This window comes from Glandiceps talaboti, chromosome 7 (genome assembly GCF_964340395.1).
Source record: "Glandiceps talaboti chromosome 7, keGlaTala1.1, whole genome shotgun sequence".
Classification (NCBI taxonomy): Eukaryota; Metazoa; Hemichordata; class Enteropneusta; family Spengelidae; genus Glandiceps; species Glandiceps talaboti.
This window is the reverse complement of record NC_135555.1, coordinates 15174206-15194718: the sequence shown is the minus strand read 5'-3', so window position 1 is coordinate 15194718 and position 20513 is coordinate 15174206. Positions and strand designations below refer to the sequence as shown.

Here is a 20513-nt window from a genome sequence, read left to right as displayed (position 1 = left end):
CATTTAAATAAAACACCACTAACAAAATAAAAAGGCTTTTGAAAATACTAGACAACAGAACCACATATCATGACAGTACAATACAACAGTGGAAATCTTGGTATCAACAGCAAACACACAAAATCAGGTTCCAGTTCAGTCTACCTGAAGACCAATGCAATGTTTTTGTTTGCATTTATTTCCAGTGTACATTTCCGACAACTGCAAATATTTACACCAGGATGATTACGTAAGTACAACCGAGGCACCACTATCACCCATTGATTGAACCTTCTACATGCCACAACAATAGCTATGTAGTTTTTGTTTGTCTTAGCAGTCGAAACTAAGGATGCCATAGTCATATACTGCATTTACAATACATGTCGCAAAGCCGAAACTTTCACACATTTGCGTAATCATCAACAATACAATAATAAATTAATGTGTGTCTGTCTTAGCAAATTGAAACTAAGGGCATGCACCATGATAGTCAAATACAGCAATCACAACAGATGTCACGAACCAAACACTTTTACAAAGTAATCGTTAAAATAATACTTTCGGTTTGGGTCTGTCTTAGCTTGTCGAAACTATGGATGCCATAGTGGTAAATTGTTATCCCGATAGATGTCGGAAAGCAGACTGAGTCTTTCACAAAAAAACTTAAAATTGCAAGGATAGTTTAAGCTCTGCATTTAGGTCTAACTTGCAATAGCTGATACACGTCGCAATGCCAAGTCTTTCACAGAAAAACCATTACAATTACAAGGATAGGCTTAGCTCTGCATTCAGGTCTAACTTGTCATAGAACGTTTTGAAAAACCCTTTGAGTTTGTGTTTATCTAACTACCGTAGTTTGCACCAAGACTTCCACTGTTGTATGTCCACCATCTTGTAAATGTGGTACCACCTAATATCAAAAGCATTCATGTCCCAACCTTTCACCCAGCACGCAGACCTCACATGTGATGTTAACCAATGACTTTTGAAAGATCTAAAGACCTGTATCCCTCCCTATGGTACAAAATTAAATTATTTGTTTTTCAGTTCAGCTCGAACTCTTTTGCTTGCCCTACCACAGACCATACCAAATAGAAAGAGAACCCCAATTACACCAAACAATACTATAAGATAATAATTTTTAGAAGGTGAATTTTGGATCTGTTGGTACAGGTCAGCAAGTGTTTCTGGTGGAGCAATCTGTGAAGGGATAAAAAAAGAAATGAAAAAAAAAGAAGAATGAATTTAGAGGAAATCATACACTGCCATTTTCAAAAGTTGAATACTTGAAAAATATTACATGAAGTCATCTTATACACAACACAGGTTGCAGTATCACAAATTTGTATACATATATACATAGACATACATGCATACATACATACATACATACATACACACACGCACACACGCATGCATGCATGCGCACATACATACATACATGCATGCATGCATACATACATACATACATACATGTACATGCACAGTCACAAATACAATACACAAATACATGGTACAAGAATAACATGAACTATATGGTGAAATCTACAAATGATCATGATCAAAATCAAAACTTTCTGAGGTACATATATGAAAGTATACTCCATCAGTATGTCTGACAGTTTAGTTCTGTACTGACCACTTTTCTGTACATTGTGGCAAAAGAATTGCTTTCCAATTTGCTAGCTCATTGTCAGTTTGACTTTAACATGGGTCCAGCATGGTGTGTGCTGGTGTATGTATCAAAACCTTCCAGCTGCTAACACATGCTGGTGAGACATTAGTGTCAGTCTAGTGTGTGGCACTGTGCTATATGAAGGCTTGTGTTAACATTGAGATGAGGCAGGCATTAACCCTTCCAACTGCTAACACATGTCGGTGAGGTGTTAATGCCAGCCTAGCTAGCCTTGTTTGGCCAAGCTGGAAAGTAATTCTTCAGCTGAACTCTACTGTATAAGCATGATCATCGATGACAACTGTACATTACCTTTGCAGCATATTCCCACATTTCTACTCTCTCTGTAAGTACACGTTTACAATCTACACTAAGACGAACTGTTTTATCTTCTAAAACTTCAAGAAGACACGACATTTCTGGAAGACAAAAAATAAAACATAATGCTTAAAATCCTGACTTTCAGTGTAAGACACCTCTCAATTGTAGGTGATTTTGAAATGGCTCAAAACACGTAGTGTGCCTTTATTTCCTAGAATGCCATTCCCCTGTAAATCAAGAAAGATTTTATGAGATCTAAAATTCCCTTGGACACGAGCTACAAATATTACCATGTATTGATTTGCAACAAACTAGAAACACTACTTTGAAGGACGTTGTAAACCACACGTACATAAGCCAGCTGTTCATGAGAAGTTGATCACAAAAGACACATATTACATGTATTACCATGGTTAAAGAAGATGTGGGTAAAACACAATCTTTAGGGCACAGAACCTTTTTTGTGAGCTCTGTTTCAACTACAGATAGATAGATGGATATATTTCACACTAGCAATACTGTGATTACCAACTGCAAGTATACTGTCAGTAGAGTGCATATGTACATCAACCATCAAACACACAGCCTGAGGACATGTAGTATTTACAGTAGAAACAACACTGGTTTGGTGTTGCGCTCATGGGGACATCATGTTTTTGACACAAAGATACACATATTTCAACTCTAGAGTAACAATAACTGAAACACAACAAACACAGCAGGATCCTTTCCCCAATCACATTAAAAAGTGACAGGCATAGCTATTCTTTTACAGTGATAATACATTAGCACAGGTGTCTGCTGAAAACATTAGGCAGACTTGATGATTTTAGTGGCTTCAATTGTTTACTTTCCTACTGCTAATCAGCATGGTTACTTGTCTCCATGTAATTCTACATGGGGGGGGGGGGGGCATCTACACAATTGTTTATTTTACATTTGCAGTCTTGAAATCAGAGTGTGTGTTAAAAAGATATCATGTTACATGAATGAAACACCAAAGCAACATTATTTGTACAGTACATTTCAATGTGAGGTGGTTGCAATCATGCATGGGTGGAGATCAGGGTGAATATAAATTATTCATTGACCTCTGACCTCAGAAAGAGTCCCAATAGTCGTGATCTGTTACATAGCAGGTTGAAATAACTTACTGTAAAGTAAAACATAAAGCACCGAATCTCTATATATACTTACGTCTGCCTTCCCCAGGTGGTATATTTACACAAAAGTGTTTGATGTCTAAAGCACATGTTTTGTAGAGAATGGGATCTACATGGATGTCTGCTCTACCTTCATGAACGAGTCTGGCAACTTCCTGTTGGCAGGATAAACAGAGGGAAAATTTATATTGATATACACAAGTACTCTGAGCTGAATACACAGCACTATAGTAATTGCGATTCAAGACCTTTCATCTCAATGCAGTGGCAATATTATACATATGCAGTGTAACAGAATCAGTGTTTTGTTAAGAGAGTAAAATCTACTAGACTTTCCTATGTTTATTATTCATAAGTTTGTGTTCAGGGTAAACACATGGGAAATGGAGTAGATGCTTAACAGGTGTAAGCTGGTGAAATATACACGAGTTCCTCAGAAGTTCCCAGGTAAAAGTTATGGTACAGTACAGAACAATACAAAACAGTGCAGTACAGTGCAGTACAGTACAGTACATTACAATAATACAGTGCAGCACAGTGCAGCACAGTTGTACAGTTCAGTAAAGTACAGTACAACAGCGCAGTACAGTACAGTACATTACAGCACAACATAGCACTTTACAAGAGTACAGTACAGTACAGCACAGCAAAGCACAACACAGTACAGCACAGTACAACACAGCACTTTACAAGATTACAGTACAGTACAGTACAGTACAGTACAGTACAGTACAACACAGCACTTTACAAGATTACAGTATGTACAGTACAGTACAGTACAGTACAGTACATTACAGCACAACATAGCACTTTACAAGAGTACAGTACAGTACAGCACAGCAAAGCACAACACAGTACAGCACAGTACAACACAGCACTTTACAAGATTACAGTACAGTACAGTACAGCACAGCACAACACAGCACTTTACAAGATTATGTATGTACAGTACAGTTCAGTACAGTTCAGTACAGTACAGTACAGTACAGTACAGTACAGTACAGTACAGTACAGTGCAGTACAACAAACACAGCACAGTCAACAGATGGGAAACAATGCAATAATAGTATACAATTCCTCTGACTGCTGACTGACTGATTGATTGACTGACAGATTGATACAATATAACTGTCTACTACATGTCTTACAATATCTCGTCATTTTCCTACACCGATATTTTCATTTCATGCACAGTTTGAACATTTAACATTACTCCTGGCTCAATGTTTATTTGTCAAAATAAAGATCACTCAAACTTTCAATTCCACATTTCTTATTTCTAGTTGTCTGACAACCTTAGCCTGCTTGGAGCACTTTACTGCTTTGTATATATACACAGTGACTTTACTGACCTCAATAAGACTGGCAAGTGATCAACAATCCTTTACAAACAAGAATATGCCCTCAGGGAAAAAGGTTTCATGCCATATCAAATTCATACTAACTTGAAATTTGGTCATTTGAAAGTCTGAGCGAGTCACTTGTCTTAGAGATTTTATTGAATGATAGGGTTCAATGTACAGTTTTGATGCAGGTTGACGTCTGGGAATCACTAGTAATGTTACAGACTGGGAAAGTCTGGTAAACCTTGCCTAGATTTCCATATATTGTATATAATTTTTGTTGGACCCCTTGGTAACCTACATTTTTGTATATGTACATAGGAAAAGTCACATAGATTTGATCTACTTTGAAATCCTAAAAAATAATATGTGTGTGTGTGTGTGCATGTGCAAATGACTGTGTGTGTGTGTGTGTGTGTGTGTGTGTGTGTGTGTGTGTGTGTGTGTGTGTGTGTGTGTGTGTGTGTGTGTGTGTGTCTGTCTGTATGTGACTGTTCAGGACTGTTCTACTCATTACTTTTGCACTCTTATGTATGTATGAGGTATGTATGTGTGTGTGTATGCATTTCTGTCCATCTGTCTTTGCATGCATGTCTTGTCTGTCTGTCTGTCTGTCTGTCTGTCTGTCTGTCTCTGTCTGTCTGTCTGTTGTGTGTGGGTGCATAAGATTCCAACAAATAATAACCTTGTTCCCAATGTTTGATGTCTGACTTACCATTTCACATTTTGCATCTTTGATAGCCTTATGATATAGGCGTAATTTTAGACAATCTTCTACTTTGCCAGCACCAGGCTGAGTTGACTCCTCAGAACACAATTCCTGGATGGTACTAAGACAGGCTGACTTCAGTACTGGATCCATGCGATAATCCATGGCAGCTTCCTGCATCAGTAGACGTATCTGACCTTCACAGTTTGGTGATAGACGCTGAAGACACACACATACAAAACATTGCAAGTCAAATATAACTGGCAAGTACTACATGTACCACAAACCACTATAGATTTGAAATACGGGTGGCACAGTGTGTTGTTTATAATTGTGTACATATCACAGCAGTTTTTTAGGCCACAAATTACACAGACAAAATACAGTCACTGATAGTGTGCTCGCACATGAAAATACTACACTTTATCTTACAGTGAACACAAATAAAACAGTTTTGTGTTTGAATCTTCCTTGTTTCATCCAACAGTGATGTTGATTTGTGTTCACAGTGAGATAAAATCTAACATTTTATATGCTTGCGAGCTACCAGTATCTGTATTTTGTTTTATGTAAGTAAAAACAAGAAAACTTTTTGCAAGGTGTAAAAAAACATGATGCCACCGAATTGAAAGTCTATAGTCACTCTGATTTGGTAGTAAAATAGTGATTTTACTGATTCCAAAAAGGGATATAAAACTGCCAGTTAATAAGTATATACACCAAAAACATTAACACAGATTACACATACACATGTAACGCAAGCACTATAAAGAACAAACTGGGCTTGAAAACACAACAAAAGTAAAAAAAAAACTTGATATTTGTCATACATGTTGATATGATGAGATAGGAATGAAGTACTAAAACATTCTATTAAGATTTCTTGTCATTAGTAGAGGTTAAAGGTCAAAGACCTGGTGTGACCTACAGTCTGCTCATTCACGAAAGACAGGATTTTAATTGTGTCATAATGTTAAAAAAAATGTAATTTTTTGGAGTCACCACACAGTCGAGAATAAGGCACTATGATTGGAAAGTCACCAGAAATTGCTGTGTATTAGCGATACATTTAAATTGGTTCTGAGGGCACAATGGTGGTCTATGTAACGTGTACATTAGGACCAGGGAAGGGTTCACTTGACCTTAGATGACCTAAATTCATTGTACATTTAAATACTGTAAAGCTGGGAGGCTGAAACATATCAAAACATCTGTCTGCACCTTAGTTTATAAAATACATACATATCTAGCTGCAAAGACAAACAGAAACTCATGACACCTGCCTCATTCTCAAGTAAATACCCCCACACTCTTACTGCACATTTTAAGTGGCAGTGTGTGAACCTGAAGCCATTCTTGGGCCTTTGTTCTCGTAGGTATACAAACTATACTAACATAATGCCTACTACAATAATCTGGGATCAGACATGATGTCATACAAATGACCTATCATTCTAGTACCACAGAGATACGACACCACCTATAGAGGGCGCTGTCATGGGGTATGATACCTTAAAGTTTGCAATAATTGAGTGCAATTTCAATACAAGGTCAATAATATTTCTTACTATGACTGTAAGTCAATGTAAGTGTCATTCCTTAGGAAATTTTTTTTATTTTTTTTTTTGGGGGGGGGGGATATATATTCATGATATTGATTCACAAATTTCAACAACTTACGTTTTTACGGAACTTCTCTTTCAAACACTGGATAACTTTGCCTTGATATTCATCTTCCGAGTTGTGGTGTTGATCCACTATATCAGTACAAAACTTAGGGATATCTTTACTGCAGGCTTTCTCTAAAGCTGGCTTCAATCTATAATCAGTATTCTTGGTAACCTGTCGTTTGCCAATAACTTGCTTACATCTATCAAATAAAAAATATCACACGAGTTTTAGTCAAATCGCTTCATATTGAGTAGCACTAGACAGTCACCATTGGCAGTGACAAATCCCACAAATTTCAAATAGAACTATTTTGTGAACCTAACTCTACTAATATTTTTCTAATCCATTCTGCTGGGTCGGAAAACTCCCGCTTAGTACTAATGTATTATGCTTTGGTGATTGACAGTCTCACTGACCAATCATATACCAATGTTTAGGTGATTGACAGTCTCCCACTGACCAATCAAATGTCATGTGTGTGATTGAAAGTCACAGTGACCAATCAAATATCATTTCTCAGGCTAAGGTGATTGACAAATCAAACACCATACCTAGATGATTTGTATGACAACAAAAAATGTCTTCCCATTAGAAAAAATGCATGGTCACATCTGACATGGATGGACACGGAATGCACAGAACATCTCCAGGACTTCATCTCCTGGGACTAAACTAATATCATGAAATAGTTACCAACAATGAACATGTCAGAGTACTTACTTTGGTTCCATATTTGGGTCTGTTTTGTGGTTCTTCAGACAAATAAATATATCCTTCGGGTCAGTATCTGGACAAAATTGCTGATAAAAAAAAAAAAATGTTTAACATAAGGTTCGAAAATACTATAAATATTCAAACTATAGAATGTAGTTACAAACAATGAAGTGAATATGGTCACACTATAATAACATGTATCTTTTGTGTTTGGTTTGAATGGAATCAATATTGCGTGTCTGAGATAAGTCTGTGTACAGGCGGTCGAACAGACGGACGCACAGATGGATCTATTGTAACACTTAATAAGACTATGAGACTCATACTAATGTAAAATATGACATTACTGCCACTATACCAGCTACCACTCACATCTGCACTACTCTGTGGCTCTACCTGCCTGTGCTAGATCAAAAGTTTTAGGCGTTTCCTTGAACTTGTGATTAGAAGTTCAAACAGAGGTCATTATGTAGATTAAAAAATCAAACAGTTTCTGCTTTTGGTGATAAGAATGGTTGTTGTTATGGTGATACTTGTCAATTGTTTGTACTTGATAAAAATGCTCAAGTAAGGTCAGAAACTTATGTTTTACTGTAAATATAACAGTAGGTGGCTGGTCTCATAAATCAGCCTTGAAAGGCTGACATCATGGTGATTTTGACCTTTTACAGCATAATGATATTTGATTGGCTGCAACTAAATCTGGTTGGACTGTGCAGGATATTCGGCATTTTAGTATAGTCAAGGATTACAAGCCTGACAGGGCTGAACAGTTAGATATTATTCCCCAATAATTTTCTTCATTCAGCCAAGGAAAATACAAGTAAGCTAAGGTGCCTTTGTCACTACAAGTCGCTAGACAAGTTTCTCTGATGTTTCTCTAAACTTAAACTGCAAGTAACTGTAACATAAGTGGTATAAAAGCATAAAATGACTCTCCAGAACTCACAGCTTATGAAAATGTCCTGGAGTGGTGTTACTCTTTTAAGTGAAAGCTCACTTTAATTAGAGGGTTCATTATGAAGACGTTATGGTGGATTCAAACCCAACGTTCTGAAAAAGCCTGCCGATGAGAGACAGTAGTCAAAGACTCAAGCCATTTGAGTCCTCATTCACTGAAATAACAGTGTATGGAAGTATAAATTATATGGTGGATGCAGTGTCATGCTCATGAGTGTCACTAAGTTACCTTGATCATTCGTTTACAGGCTCTCATCAAAGTATAGTCCATTTCTGGATTCATAGCCTCGATTTTTTGTCGGTTGAAGATTTTCATGTGGCATTTTTGACTCAAGTCTTGCTTGTGATCTTTAAGGCACTCCAAAACCTAGTACATACAATAATTAAGCAAAACAATGCAGTCAGTAATCAGGATAGAAACACTGTATTATTAGATATGTTAGAAATCCACACAAAATTAGTGAAGTAGATGTACTAACAATTCTATAACTGATATGCTCATACAATTCACATAACTCTGAAGTGCCTCTGATTCTAGATATCATCCTTCACTTTCCTGAACTCTGCTACATGATAAACTTGTTTGGGTATCTTGGGTGATATATAATATATAGTCAAATAGACTTTGCTGATTTCAGAGCATTGATTTCACATATCTCATATAATTTCTTTATTCTCAATATTAAAACTAAATCATTCACATATATTATGAACTGCTGGATGACCTATGATACAGTCAGTCAGTCAGTCAGTCAGTCAGTCAGTCAGTCAGTCAGTCAGTCAGTCAGTCAGTCAGTCAGTCAGTCAGTCAGTCAATCAATCAATCAATCCTTTCTTGATGAGTCTTTCAAACTAATGCCAATATCCTGAAAGTGAGTTTACAGCAATCATTGCCAAGTTGTGCCTCAACTTTGTACTCACCCTTGCATTGCCAAACTGAACATCACTACAGCTCCGTCTGATATCATCCCCACATTCCTTCATCAATTCTGGGTCGAGTCGGGCATCTTCAGACTGACAACAAAATCAAAGATATCATATGAGAAGTCAATGACTGAAATCTAACTGGTATACATGTATGTTCATAGGATTTACACATAATATGTTGTGCAAAATTGATTTTATATGAATACACACAAACATAAACACTAAAGCACAGTCAGATATTTGATTACAAAACGTTTGATTTTTGCAGGGTCAAAACATTCATATTACCCTGGTAATTGAGCCTTTGGTTTTCTAAGATAGACACAAACTAAAACTATTGTCACAACATGTTGATACAACAGTGATAAGATGTTGAATGGATGTTGGTTTAATTATAGTCTCAGAGGTGTCTCTGAAAACTAGTTCATTTAGTGTTACATCTACTTGCAGTGCTGTCTTGGGACTTCCAATGTTTACACTATGTTGATCACAGGGTGATTAGAATTGTACAACAGAGGAACGCTAATCTACCACACTGAAGTACAATTAGAATTTTTAGTTTGCATCTATCTTTAGTAAACCAAAAGTTGGATTACCAGTGTCGTAAGTTGTTTATACAGTAATATTTAAGGACAGAATGAACTTCATGCATCAAACTGAAATATATGATCCAATGGACTATTTTTCAGCTACTAAAAGTGAACCACTCTGAGGGCAATGCACAGGATATTTTGTACAAACAAGGATGGCTGTGGTGATGATCTCTACCAACCTTTTCTAAGAGTTCAACTCTTAGTTCTTTTCGACAGTTTTCAGCCACGGTATGCTGTTGTTGTCTGAGAGTATCGTTCAGTACACGGGTACTAAGACAGCTTACTACTTCTCCCCTGTAAATGTATTCAAGAATACACCATTGTTACTACATGTATATACCAAATGAAACGAAGACCGAGTTATTAAAAATTTCATTTCCTGAGTTAATTTAATTTCAAATTCATTTCAAAACAGAAATCGACTTGCATGACATGACAGTCACAAACCATTAGCGGTCCAAGTGCAACAAACCCGCGGGCTTGCCTGGCGAAAACAGGTGTCATAAAAGTTGTTTGCATCTATAAAGCTGTTTGTAGCGTTACTTATAATAGCCTAATAAATTGATAACAACTGATATAAGACGGAGATAAGGTTTGCCTCAATTGCAGTCCATGCAGACGGCCGAATAGAGGTTTTACAGCTGTTTACTTGTGTTATGTAAGAGCCCATCATCACATGTGTAAATATTGGTACTCTTTGATAACAAGTCCACTTGCTTGGCTAATGGCTTGTCCCAGTAATGATACACAAGGGCTGTTTATCTGAAGGTAATATGCACTTAGGAGTCAGTAATATGTATTGCTCTTCTAATGCATACGCAAGAAGCAATCATGTCACTGCTAGAGACATGAAGGTGCAGTAAAATTTCAGTTGGTGTGTCTTGAGTTTTATGTGAACTGATATGAATTTATATGAACTTTTGTGAAACCGTGAAATGACTGTCCAGAACCTAAACTTTATGAAAATACCCCTATTTCTTGTAGTGGTATTCCCCTTTAATTATTCCCATCAAGGAATGGTGTTTTTAATTTTCATGTTCACAAAGCATTGAATATATTACAGGTGTTTGATCTACCAGAGTTTAGTACAATCACACCTTGTTACGTCTCATCCAAGCTAATATTTACAATGTACTGTTATCAATTCCACTAAAAACAACTTTAAAAAAAAGTTAAGATATCAACGGTGACTTACTTGCTTTTTATCCCTTTACAATATTTCAAGACATCACTCTTACAAGCTTCCTTGAACTTGTAGCTGAAGCGATAATCTTTCATTTGTAACTGGAAAGACAGGTAGTGCAGGGGGTAAAATAATATGAATATCACAATGCTGCATAAAATAATTTATAATCACAATACAGAACTGAGTCTAGATAATCTGGTATTCACATTCTTTCAAACTGGGATAAATGTACTTCCAGAACATGTTGTACATACCGGTATATGTCTAATATGTATTATAAGTATAAAGATATATTGCACATTCTTTAAACCCAATCCTGTCACAACCGTTATCGCTTACACGAAGAGGGTTAATTTATGTAAATAGGTGTCACATATTTTTCATAATATAATATATACGTTGCAAATTAATGACAATATGTACATGTGTTACAATGTTGTACATGTACATGTATACATTGATATCACAATGTTTCAAATATTTTAATGTGTACATACATAGAGATATGCTTTACACTGAAGGGAGACACTTAGGAGTCATGAATATTCATTGTTCAACCATGAATATTTTATTTCTGCTGACTCCCATGATGCATGGGCCCATAGTAAAGATACCCTATAAAGGCACAAGATGAACTTGATGTTTCTTTGAATTTGCAAGTAATTGTAGGTGGTGTAAAATCATGAAATGACTCTCCACATCCCATAGTTTATAAAAACGCCTCTGTTTCCTAGATTAGCATTCCCCTTCAACAAAATCAGGTCGCATTGGGGTTACGACATACAACTTCTAATAAAAAGTTGACCTACCAGTTGGAAATGTTCAATTCCAGCAGCACAATCTCTGTTCATATCAACTGAATTCTTACTTTGTATTAGACATTGCATAAGGTTGCCGTCATCCTGGTCCTGTGTGAGGACATCCTACATAACAAAAAAAATAGAGACTTCATGGTGAACTTTCACCTTTGAACTGTAAAAAATTAAGTATGATGATGAAAGCAAAAGCAACATGATGGTAATATATAGTATGTACAGCAGGGAAGATGTGTACATATGTATGTCACCAGTTAAACCAATCAGCAAGCATAGAAATGGTAGCACCAGAGTTATTGGGTAAGTGGTATGTAGATTAGAAAGCACAGGTGTATAAGTTGAGAATAAGGACAAGTAGGTTGATAGAGTTGATGAGGCCTTGGGGACCAATTTCACTTCAAATCAAGGTCATTAACATTTCTCCAAAATTTGTCATTTGAAAGCTGTCCTTCTGAAATAATCAAAAAAATGTGCATGGGTGACCATCATCTTATTTTCATAGAAATTGGCAATCTTGTATTTTCCTATAGAGTTAATAAACACAGTATTCAGTAGTAGACATTGTGGTTTCTAGAATTACTTTATCATTGAGATAAAATCCTGACCTCTATATTCAAAATTTGCGGCTCTGATTTTTTTATTGATTTTAATGGAGAATGGGTGGGGCCACTCTCGCACACTAGAGCTGTTATTTCTTTCGTGACACTGCGAAATAACGATGCGTCTTGGACGGTGCCTTGAAAGAGGTTGAGGTTTACGACGATGGAGTTTGATTGAACAAAGTGACAGCAAAAAGTTGAAGATTCTGATTTCGAGGCACATTTTATGTTTAATTGCATGGGAGTATATATAGAATAGTTGGAGGTGTTACCCTCGTCAAAAACTTTATCTGGAATACATTAAGGGGTACTCATATCAACAAGTTACCAAGTGCACCTTTAAACATTAAAACTTCCATACTATAACTAATACAAAATGCACACGATAACTCGGATGTATCAAAATGTTTTAAATTAATTTCCATGACATGCACTGATGTAGGAACATATGGAAGTTATGTGGAACTAGTGTTGAGGGTTTTTTTAAAGCTACACTGGCTACAGCTGGAACATTTCATGAAATTTATTCTTATATATAACGATTTATTCATATATCATAATATCATTGAACTGATCTAAATCACCTGTAGGTAAACCTACAAAAAAATGTACTTGTAATGACATGGTAAAGTTAAGCCAATCAAATTGATTTTCTTCAGGTTCGCACCTAAAAATCAGCGGTTTCAAAGCAATGATGATTTCAACTTGGATAAAACTGACCTCTAATTGACATGTACATGTTTCACATCCAATTACTGATATTATAATGAGCTGTCTGATTTGAGAGCTAGTGAAGCTTTAATTGTAAAGTTAAAATGGCCTTATGGATGAGGATTGGGTATTATTTTGGATTTTTTAATTTATTAAAAAAACTATTTTATCATGGCTTCCTACTTGAAAAATTAATGTGAAACAACATATGCCAAGTCTGTGTTTAGAACTTGATTACAAAAAGCCTCCAAAAATATGTAGAATGTTTGTCATTGTACGTAAAATAACAAAAATTTTCATGTTTTATCAGTCTTTTGCAATTTATTGAGGTACAAATACAGACTTGGCATACATGGTGTACATGTATGCTGTTTCACATTGTTTTTTCAAGTAGGAAGCCACGATAAAATTGTTTTATAAATTAAAAATCCAAAATAAATGCCCATTCCTCATCCATGGCTACTTTAAACCAAGGTAAATTTGCATCATTTCCAAAGGTAAACTGTATGGGACATGCATGGGGGACGAGCTAATTACAGGAGAAACAGGCAATGATTGCTGAATGACTGTGTGTATCGTATCTAAATGGTTCTTGGGGAACATAAAATGTGTACGATGTCCACACACAGTCTTTTGGTGATCACTGCCTGTTTCTCCTGTACTTTATGGGTGGGAGGGGTATATATATATACCTATGGTAAAAGGAATTTAGAAATAGCGATACAGACATGACAACAGAATGACTTTGTCGAGTCGCCTGTCCATTAGACATTACTACAATAGGCGATATTTGAAGGTCAAACATTCTTCAAGATCTGTTCATAAAAGACTATCTATATAACAGTGAGACTGCATGTAGTGATCATATCACTATTGAAGGCCTTGTTACTTTGATGGTGGGTGTGTGTCCATGGACTGAACAAAAGTTTGACAAAGCTATGGTCCAAAATAAGGAATGATCCCATGGCATGTAAGCCCTATTACGATAGCACTACTGTCATAACCTGGGATTGAAACATAGCCCTTTTTAAATGCACTTGCAGTTGACAAGTGAAGTCTGGTGTGTCTGGTTGCTTGTACCATTGTTGACAGCCAGGTCCCCACTGACATAACTCCACCTTAAGAATTTACATTTTTTAATACATGACTTCCATATTAAGCATTACAAACATAGAAATTTGTTGTTTCCCCCAAAACTAATTTCTCCTTCCGGGAAGATCCTCACCTAAATATTCTTAATATAGGATTTGCTTACTTTCAATGTATCCTATAATACTAAGAATAATTAGGTGAGTATCTTTCAAGACTTGAAACAAAATCCAACTTAAGACCTTAACACATATACATGTATACAATTGCAGCAATCAACACAATACACCCCACCCCAAAATCTCATTTGACTCCAAACTGCCTACACAATCCATCCATTGAGATTACAAAATGAGGTGAGCAGGTCATGAGAACTCCAACTTTCAGGACAATCCAAGACTGAACATGTTAAAAACCAGGCCACTATTCACAAGGTACTGGGTAAATTGCTGGCAAACATCTTTGCTGATAGCTGAATTATAGGCAAAAATTATTCTTGCTAAACAAAGTTCTTTGGCTGACATGAAGCTACTGCAAGATGCTTGGAAAGCAGAGATTCATAGAAATATACTTTAATTGAAATCATTAAACCATACAGGTAGCAGTATACTCTTTTCAGTGTTTTCTAACCAATCAGAATGAACCGTATAATAAGTTATAAAGTGTTTCACGTTTATCGTTAGTGCAAGCTATCGATGAACTGAGTGCAAAAAAATGTTAAATGCAGGAAGATATTTGGCAGTTTACAAGAGGAAGAACTTATACAAGTGCGGACGAGATGTGAAGACAATGTGATAAGAGTACAGTGCAATGTATGCAGTACACACAAGTACACATATTAATGATAGGTTTTGTGTGCACTACACCACAAGTAGCACCAGTGGGTGTACACAACACGAGTCACAATATATATATTATTATAATAATATACCTAGTGATAATGCGGTGCCATGATTGACTAGAATCGGTCACGTGATAGGAAAATAGAATGACTATTTCCCTAGGGAAATAGTTCCATCACTTATTACATGGTCACGTGACCACCGCGTGTTCACAGCAGGTCAAAATGGCAGCTTCGAACGATGTCGTCTGCCAACCTCAAGAGAAGAGGGCAAGATTTTCATGAGGTATATAATAAAACACATATTGCCTGGCCTATATTTGGGCTATAGCACCCGTTTATTACCCCCTCGTGACTGTGAGTTACCAGAATCACATGCTATTTCCCGAGGCCTTCGGCCTCTGGAAATAGCATGTGATTCTGGTATTACATGGTCACGTGACCACCGCGTGTTCACAGCAGGTCAAAATGGCAGCTTCGAACGATGTCGTCTGCCAACCTCAAGAGAAGAGGGCAAGATTTTCATGAGGTATATAATAAAACACATATTGCCTGGCCTATATTTGGGCTATAGCACCCGTTTATTACCCCCTTGTGACTGTGAGTTACCAGAATCACATGCTATTTCCCTTCGGCCACTGGAAATAGCATGTGATTCTGGTAACTCACAGTCCCTCGGGTGTAATAAACGGGTGCTATAGCCCTCATGGCCAGGCAATATGTGTTCAATATGCAATCACCAGTGGACGATTACAAAACTAGTCCTAGTGCATATGCAAATCAAGCATCAGGAGGTGTACACAATAAATTGCAAACAAAAACACCAGTGGATGGACACAACACTAATCATAGTGTCTATGCAAATTAAGCATCAGGTATACACAATACTAGTCACAGTGCATATGCAAATGAAGCACCAATGGGTGTACACAACACTAGTCCTAATATTATGCAAATGAAGCACCAGTGGGTGTACACAACACTAGTCCTACAGTGGATATGCAAATGAAGCACCAGTGGGTGTTCACAACACTAGTCCAACAGTGCATATGCAAATGAAGCACCAGAGGGTGTACACAACAATAATCACAGGGCATATGCAAATGAAGCACTAGTGAGTATACATAGCACCACTTTTCATGATATAGTCATGTATATGCAGATGAGGCACCAGTGGACCATTTCCCATTGGGTAAATCATATATAGTGAGATGTATGACCTGTTGACTGCTGCTGAGGACATACATATTCACTACTCTATTTAAGAATTCTCTAATTACTACCATGAAGAGAGATGCTAAATAGGTATTGATTCATGCAATACCCTTTTCCCTGAACAAAGTTCACAAACACAGTCATGTACTAGTATATTACATATTTGTATGACAGACAACACAGTAGAGGCTTCTGACAGTAGCACATTAATATTAAATGACAAATCACTGGTTGTACATGTAGGCTGTTATCACTATTGTTCAAACTCTGTCTAACAGTATAACAGTAAGAATACCTTTACGCTATCGCTGTATATCTAACATTCACTCCAAAGGAAATATATGGTGCTCTACGGATCATTAATATTTCTTATAGTGAACAAAGAGTACTGTCGTCTATATTGATTCAGAATAATTTAATGGCAGTAAACACAAATCTGTAATATAATAGACTAAGTATATATTTGTATGTACTAGTTGTCTACACGAACCCAAATGCATCTGACAGTCCACGGGAACCAATAACGTGTATCTATTGATGGACATAAAACTACTAAGCAGTCCATACGGAACTTTGCTACCTATTTGTTTGTCTACACAAATATGAACCACTAACTGTATATGTGGTGGTCAATAGGGACCACTATTATGTATTTGGTGGTCCACATGTACAACTAACAGTGTTGCACCGGGTGGTCCGCACAGCCCACTATTATATGTCTGGTAATCCAAATGGAACTCTTAGTATATTGTATCTGGTGGTCAACAGGGTCCACTATCATATATCTGGTGGTTCAAGTGGACCACTAACTATATTGTATCTGGTCATCTGCAGGGTTCACTACCATGTATCTGGTGGTCCAAGTGGATGCTAACTATATTGTATCTGGTGGTCCACATGACTAACTACTATGTATCTGGTGGTCCAAGTGGACACTAACTATATTGTGTCTGGTAGTCCACAGGGTCCACTACCATGTGTCTGGTGGTCCACATGAACCACTAGCTAGATTGTGTCTGGTAGTCCACAAGGATCACTAACTTTACAGTCATGTATTGTGTCTGGTAGTCCACAAGGCCCACTATCATGCATCTGGTGGTCCACATGGACCACTAGCTAGATTGTGTCTGGTAGTCCACATGGACCACTAACTGTACAATCATGTATTGTGTCTGGTGGTCCACACGGCCCACTATCATGTATCTGGTGGTCCACATGGACCACTAGCTGTATTGTGTCTGGTAGTCCATATGGACCATTAACTATACATTATCCGCAAGTCATGGACTGTGCAATAATATTTTTTTTAACCTACATGATAACATTCTTGACAATTGGCATGCATTATAAATTACAAGGTTTGTTATCTAGCTGCAGTGAACAGTTTATATGTAAGACAATTCTAACTGGATCAATAACATTACCTTGGTTTTAGTCTCAGTGTTCACAGAACTCTACAAAATGCAACAGCAAAAAAGATGAAATGTTGAGGACATGCAAGGAACAGAACAATGCACAACTTGACTCAGTATGGTAATATGTTTTGGTAAATATTTGTGCAACGAACACAAAACACAAACTAGTTAACATATGTTTTACTTTGTGAAGTCTATATGACAAACAACACTGATAAACGCATGATGGTTACTATGGGTAGACAAGACAATATTAAATGCAAAAAACCTACAGAGTACAAAATGCTGATTGATAATATTATGATTACACTTTGTAATAAAAATCCATGCAAAGAGCAATATAGACTCCCGATAGTTACTATGGTAACATAAGCGGTATTTGTGCAAGAAAGATAAACGCGAAGATTCAGGTTGGTTTCTATGGTTACACACATTCATGCAAACATGCAATGTTCATTCAACGTGCAATCACAACCTGCTACAGTTCAATGGGAATATATTTTACATTTGACATGCTGGTGATAATATTAATTAATATGGTGTTTTTTTAAATAAGTAATGCAGTACAGGCAACCAGACCATCAAGTTCAAGGTATTACTCCTGACTACGCAATAATGAAGAAAAGTCTGATGGATAAAACAGCAAGCAACCCCTTTTTGGGATGGATTGTATTTGAAGTTCTCAATATTACCACAATGATACACAACCATCCTGTATATTACGTCGGTGTATTTCATCAGCATCAATATACATCTATGGTCACCCCATTTTTCTCATGATGTACACCAATGCCATCCTTTAGTAAGTTTTCTGTCCCCTAGTACCCCTTTACACATTTTATGGTACAGCTGAAATTGCAATTGCGTTCAGTTTCAATGATCACCATGTTTGAGAAGAGCCACATTCAACAAAGTAACATCAATAAAATCTGAGATGAGTCACCTCTATCCAGTCAATAGTAAACTGTTATGGGTGGACGCAATCTGATCACTAGCTCAAAATTCAGCTTAGAGTACAGCACAAAATCGTGTGTTCAAGTTGATAGTCACTACATGTTTATATAGTACAGACCTGGTGGCACCCACCCATGTGGTTTTTTGTACTTACCAAAACTGGCCCGACGTTACATATCTCAGTTTTTGTTGATGTTACTTTTTTTGAATATGACTCCAATTAAACATGTTTGATCATTGAAACCGAACACAATTCCAAATTTTGGCTGTATATGTATATGTCCTCTTGTCCCCATTTATACTTGTCTCACACTGTTTATGTTCACCAGCACTACCCTTACTAATGTAATAATATTAACCAGTAACCAATTTTTTATAATATATATTCCATGTTTGCCTCTCTACCAAAGTACATGTACGTATATAGAATGACCCAACAATTCCTTCTGCTTTATATCCTCAGACATTACTCCGAGAGGACAGAAAAGAAATTTACGAAAAGGGGTTTCAAAAATCATTGAATCACCTGCTGGAAGTACAGAATTAGAATTACATCATCTCCATGATCAAAAAAAGTCAGACACTATTGCAGGGATGTAGAAAATTTTGCTGACAGAAGGTAAAAATGTTTCATAGGCATAATTTGGCATGTGAAGCATGTGTTGACTTTTTTTTGGGGTCACAGTTTAGACTTTTAAAGTTTGATGAACCTAAAGAGGCCTCTGTTGTCACCATTTTGCAAAATTTTGTAAAATCTATGGTTGCTAGCTAGCAAAGACAGCTTTATAACAAAGGTAGGGACATTCAACATAAGTTCGTTCGTGTAAACGTTTTGACAGAATTATCAATGTTTCTGAATTTTTTTCCATGTTTTAGTATTTTCTCAGCCAGAAATTTATCACTGACAAATGGTTAGTTTTCCGCTTCTGGCTATTTTATACATCACTGTATTGAAGTTATTGGACACAAAATGTCTGAACATATAAAGCAGAATGACTAGTAAATAATTCAACTCTCTAGTCTAAGTCCAACAAAGTACCATGGTCAATAGCCCAGTGGTTTTTAACTTTTGAAGTCGTTTACAGACACAGGGACTGCCTGATGACAAACTGAGATAAAGAGAGAGAGAGAGCGAGAGACAGAGACACACAGACAGCGAGAAAGACAAAGTAACAGAAACAGACAGAAAGATACAGCAACAAATGTAAAGACAAGAAAACTGTCTGCCAGTATTCCTCAAAACATTTATTAATTTGTGCATCAAGTGTCATTAGATAGTCATATCTGTTGAAGAAAAGATATTCAAACTTTGGTATCAGCTTAATTTACCAAGTTGCTTAAAGTAGCACAAGTATATTTCATAAGAAGAAGGGGTAGGGTAGTACAAATCTAACTAAATGTATTCATTTCACGAAATGTATGTATGTCAGTGGCCATATTACGGTAGAGCTATACAATCAGATTAAAATGTGATATAGTGAACTTAGCATGATTTCTTTATGTACCTCTGTGTCCTATGTTTATAGTTGTTTGTTCTTTTTTGTTACGGGGATGAGCGCCTTATTCCTACATCTTCACAGTTCATGTTCATATCCCACACATTGGAATGAGTAACCCACTCGACCAATGA

General features: G+C 36.6%; 1 protein-coding gene across 1 annotated transcript in view; it reads right to left on the bottom strand.

Annotated features, from left to right (window-relative positions):
• LOC144437346 (Golgi apparatus protein 1-like) overlaps positions 1–20513 on the bottom strand; it is a 41930-nt gene continuing 21417 nt past the window's right edge. Inside the window, exons 13-23 of the mRNA XM_078126271.1 lie at positions 12054–12167; positions 11254–11342; positions 10238–10352; positions 9460–9552; positions 8768–8905; positions 7585–7664; positions 6874–7063; positions 5200–5412; positions 3176–3296; positions 1970–2076; positions 1–1182 (exon numbers count right to left, since the gene is read on the bottom strand). Coding sequence (XP_077982397.1) covers positions 1015–1182; positions 1970–2076; positions 3176–3296; positions 5200–5412; positions 6874–7063; positions 7585–7664; positions 8768–8905; positions 9460–9552; positions 10238–10352; positions 11254–11342; positions 12054–12167 — 1428 coding nt within the window. The 3' untranslated portion in view covers positions 1–1014. The remainder of the gene's footprint in view (positions 1183–1969; positions 2077–3175; positions 3297–5199; positions 5413–6873; positions 7064–7584; positions 7665–8767; positions 8906–9459; positions 9553–10237; positions 10353–11253; positions 11343–12053; positions 12168–20513) is intronic.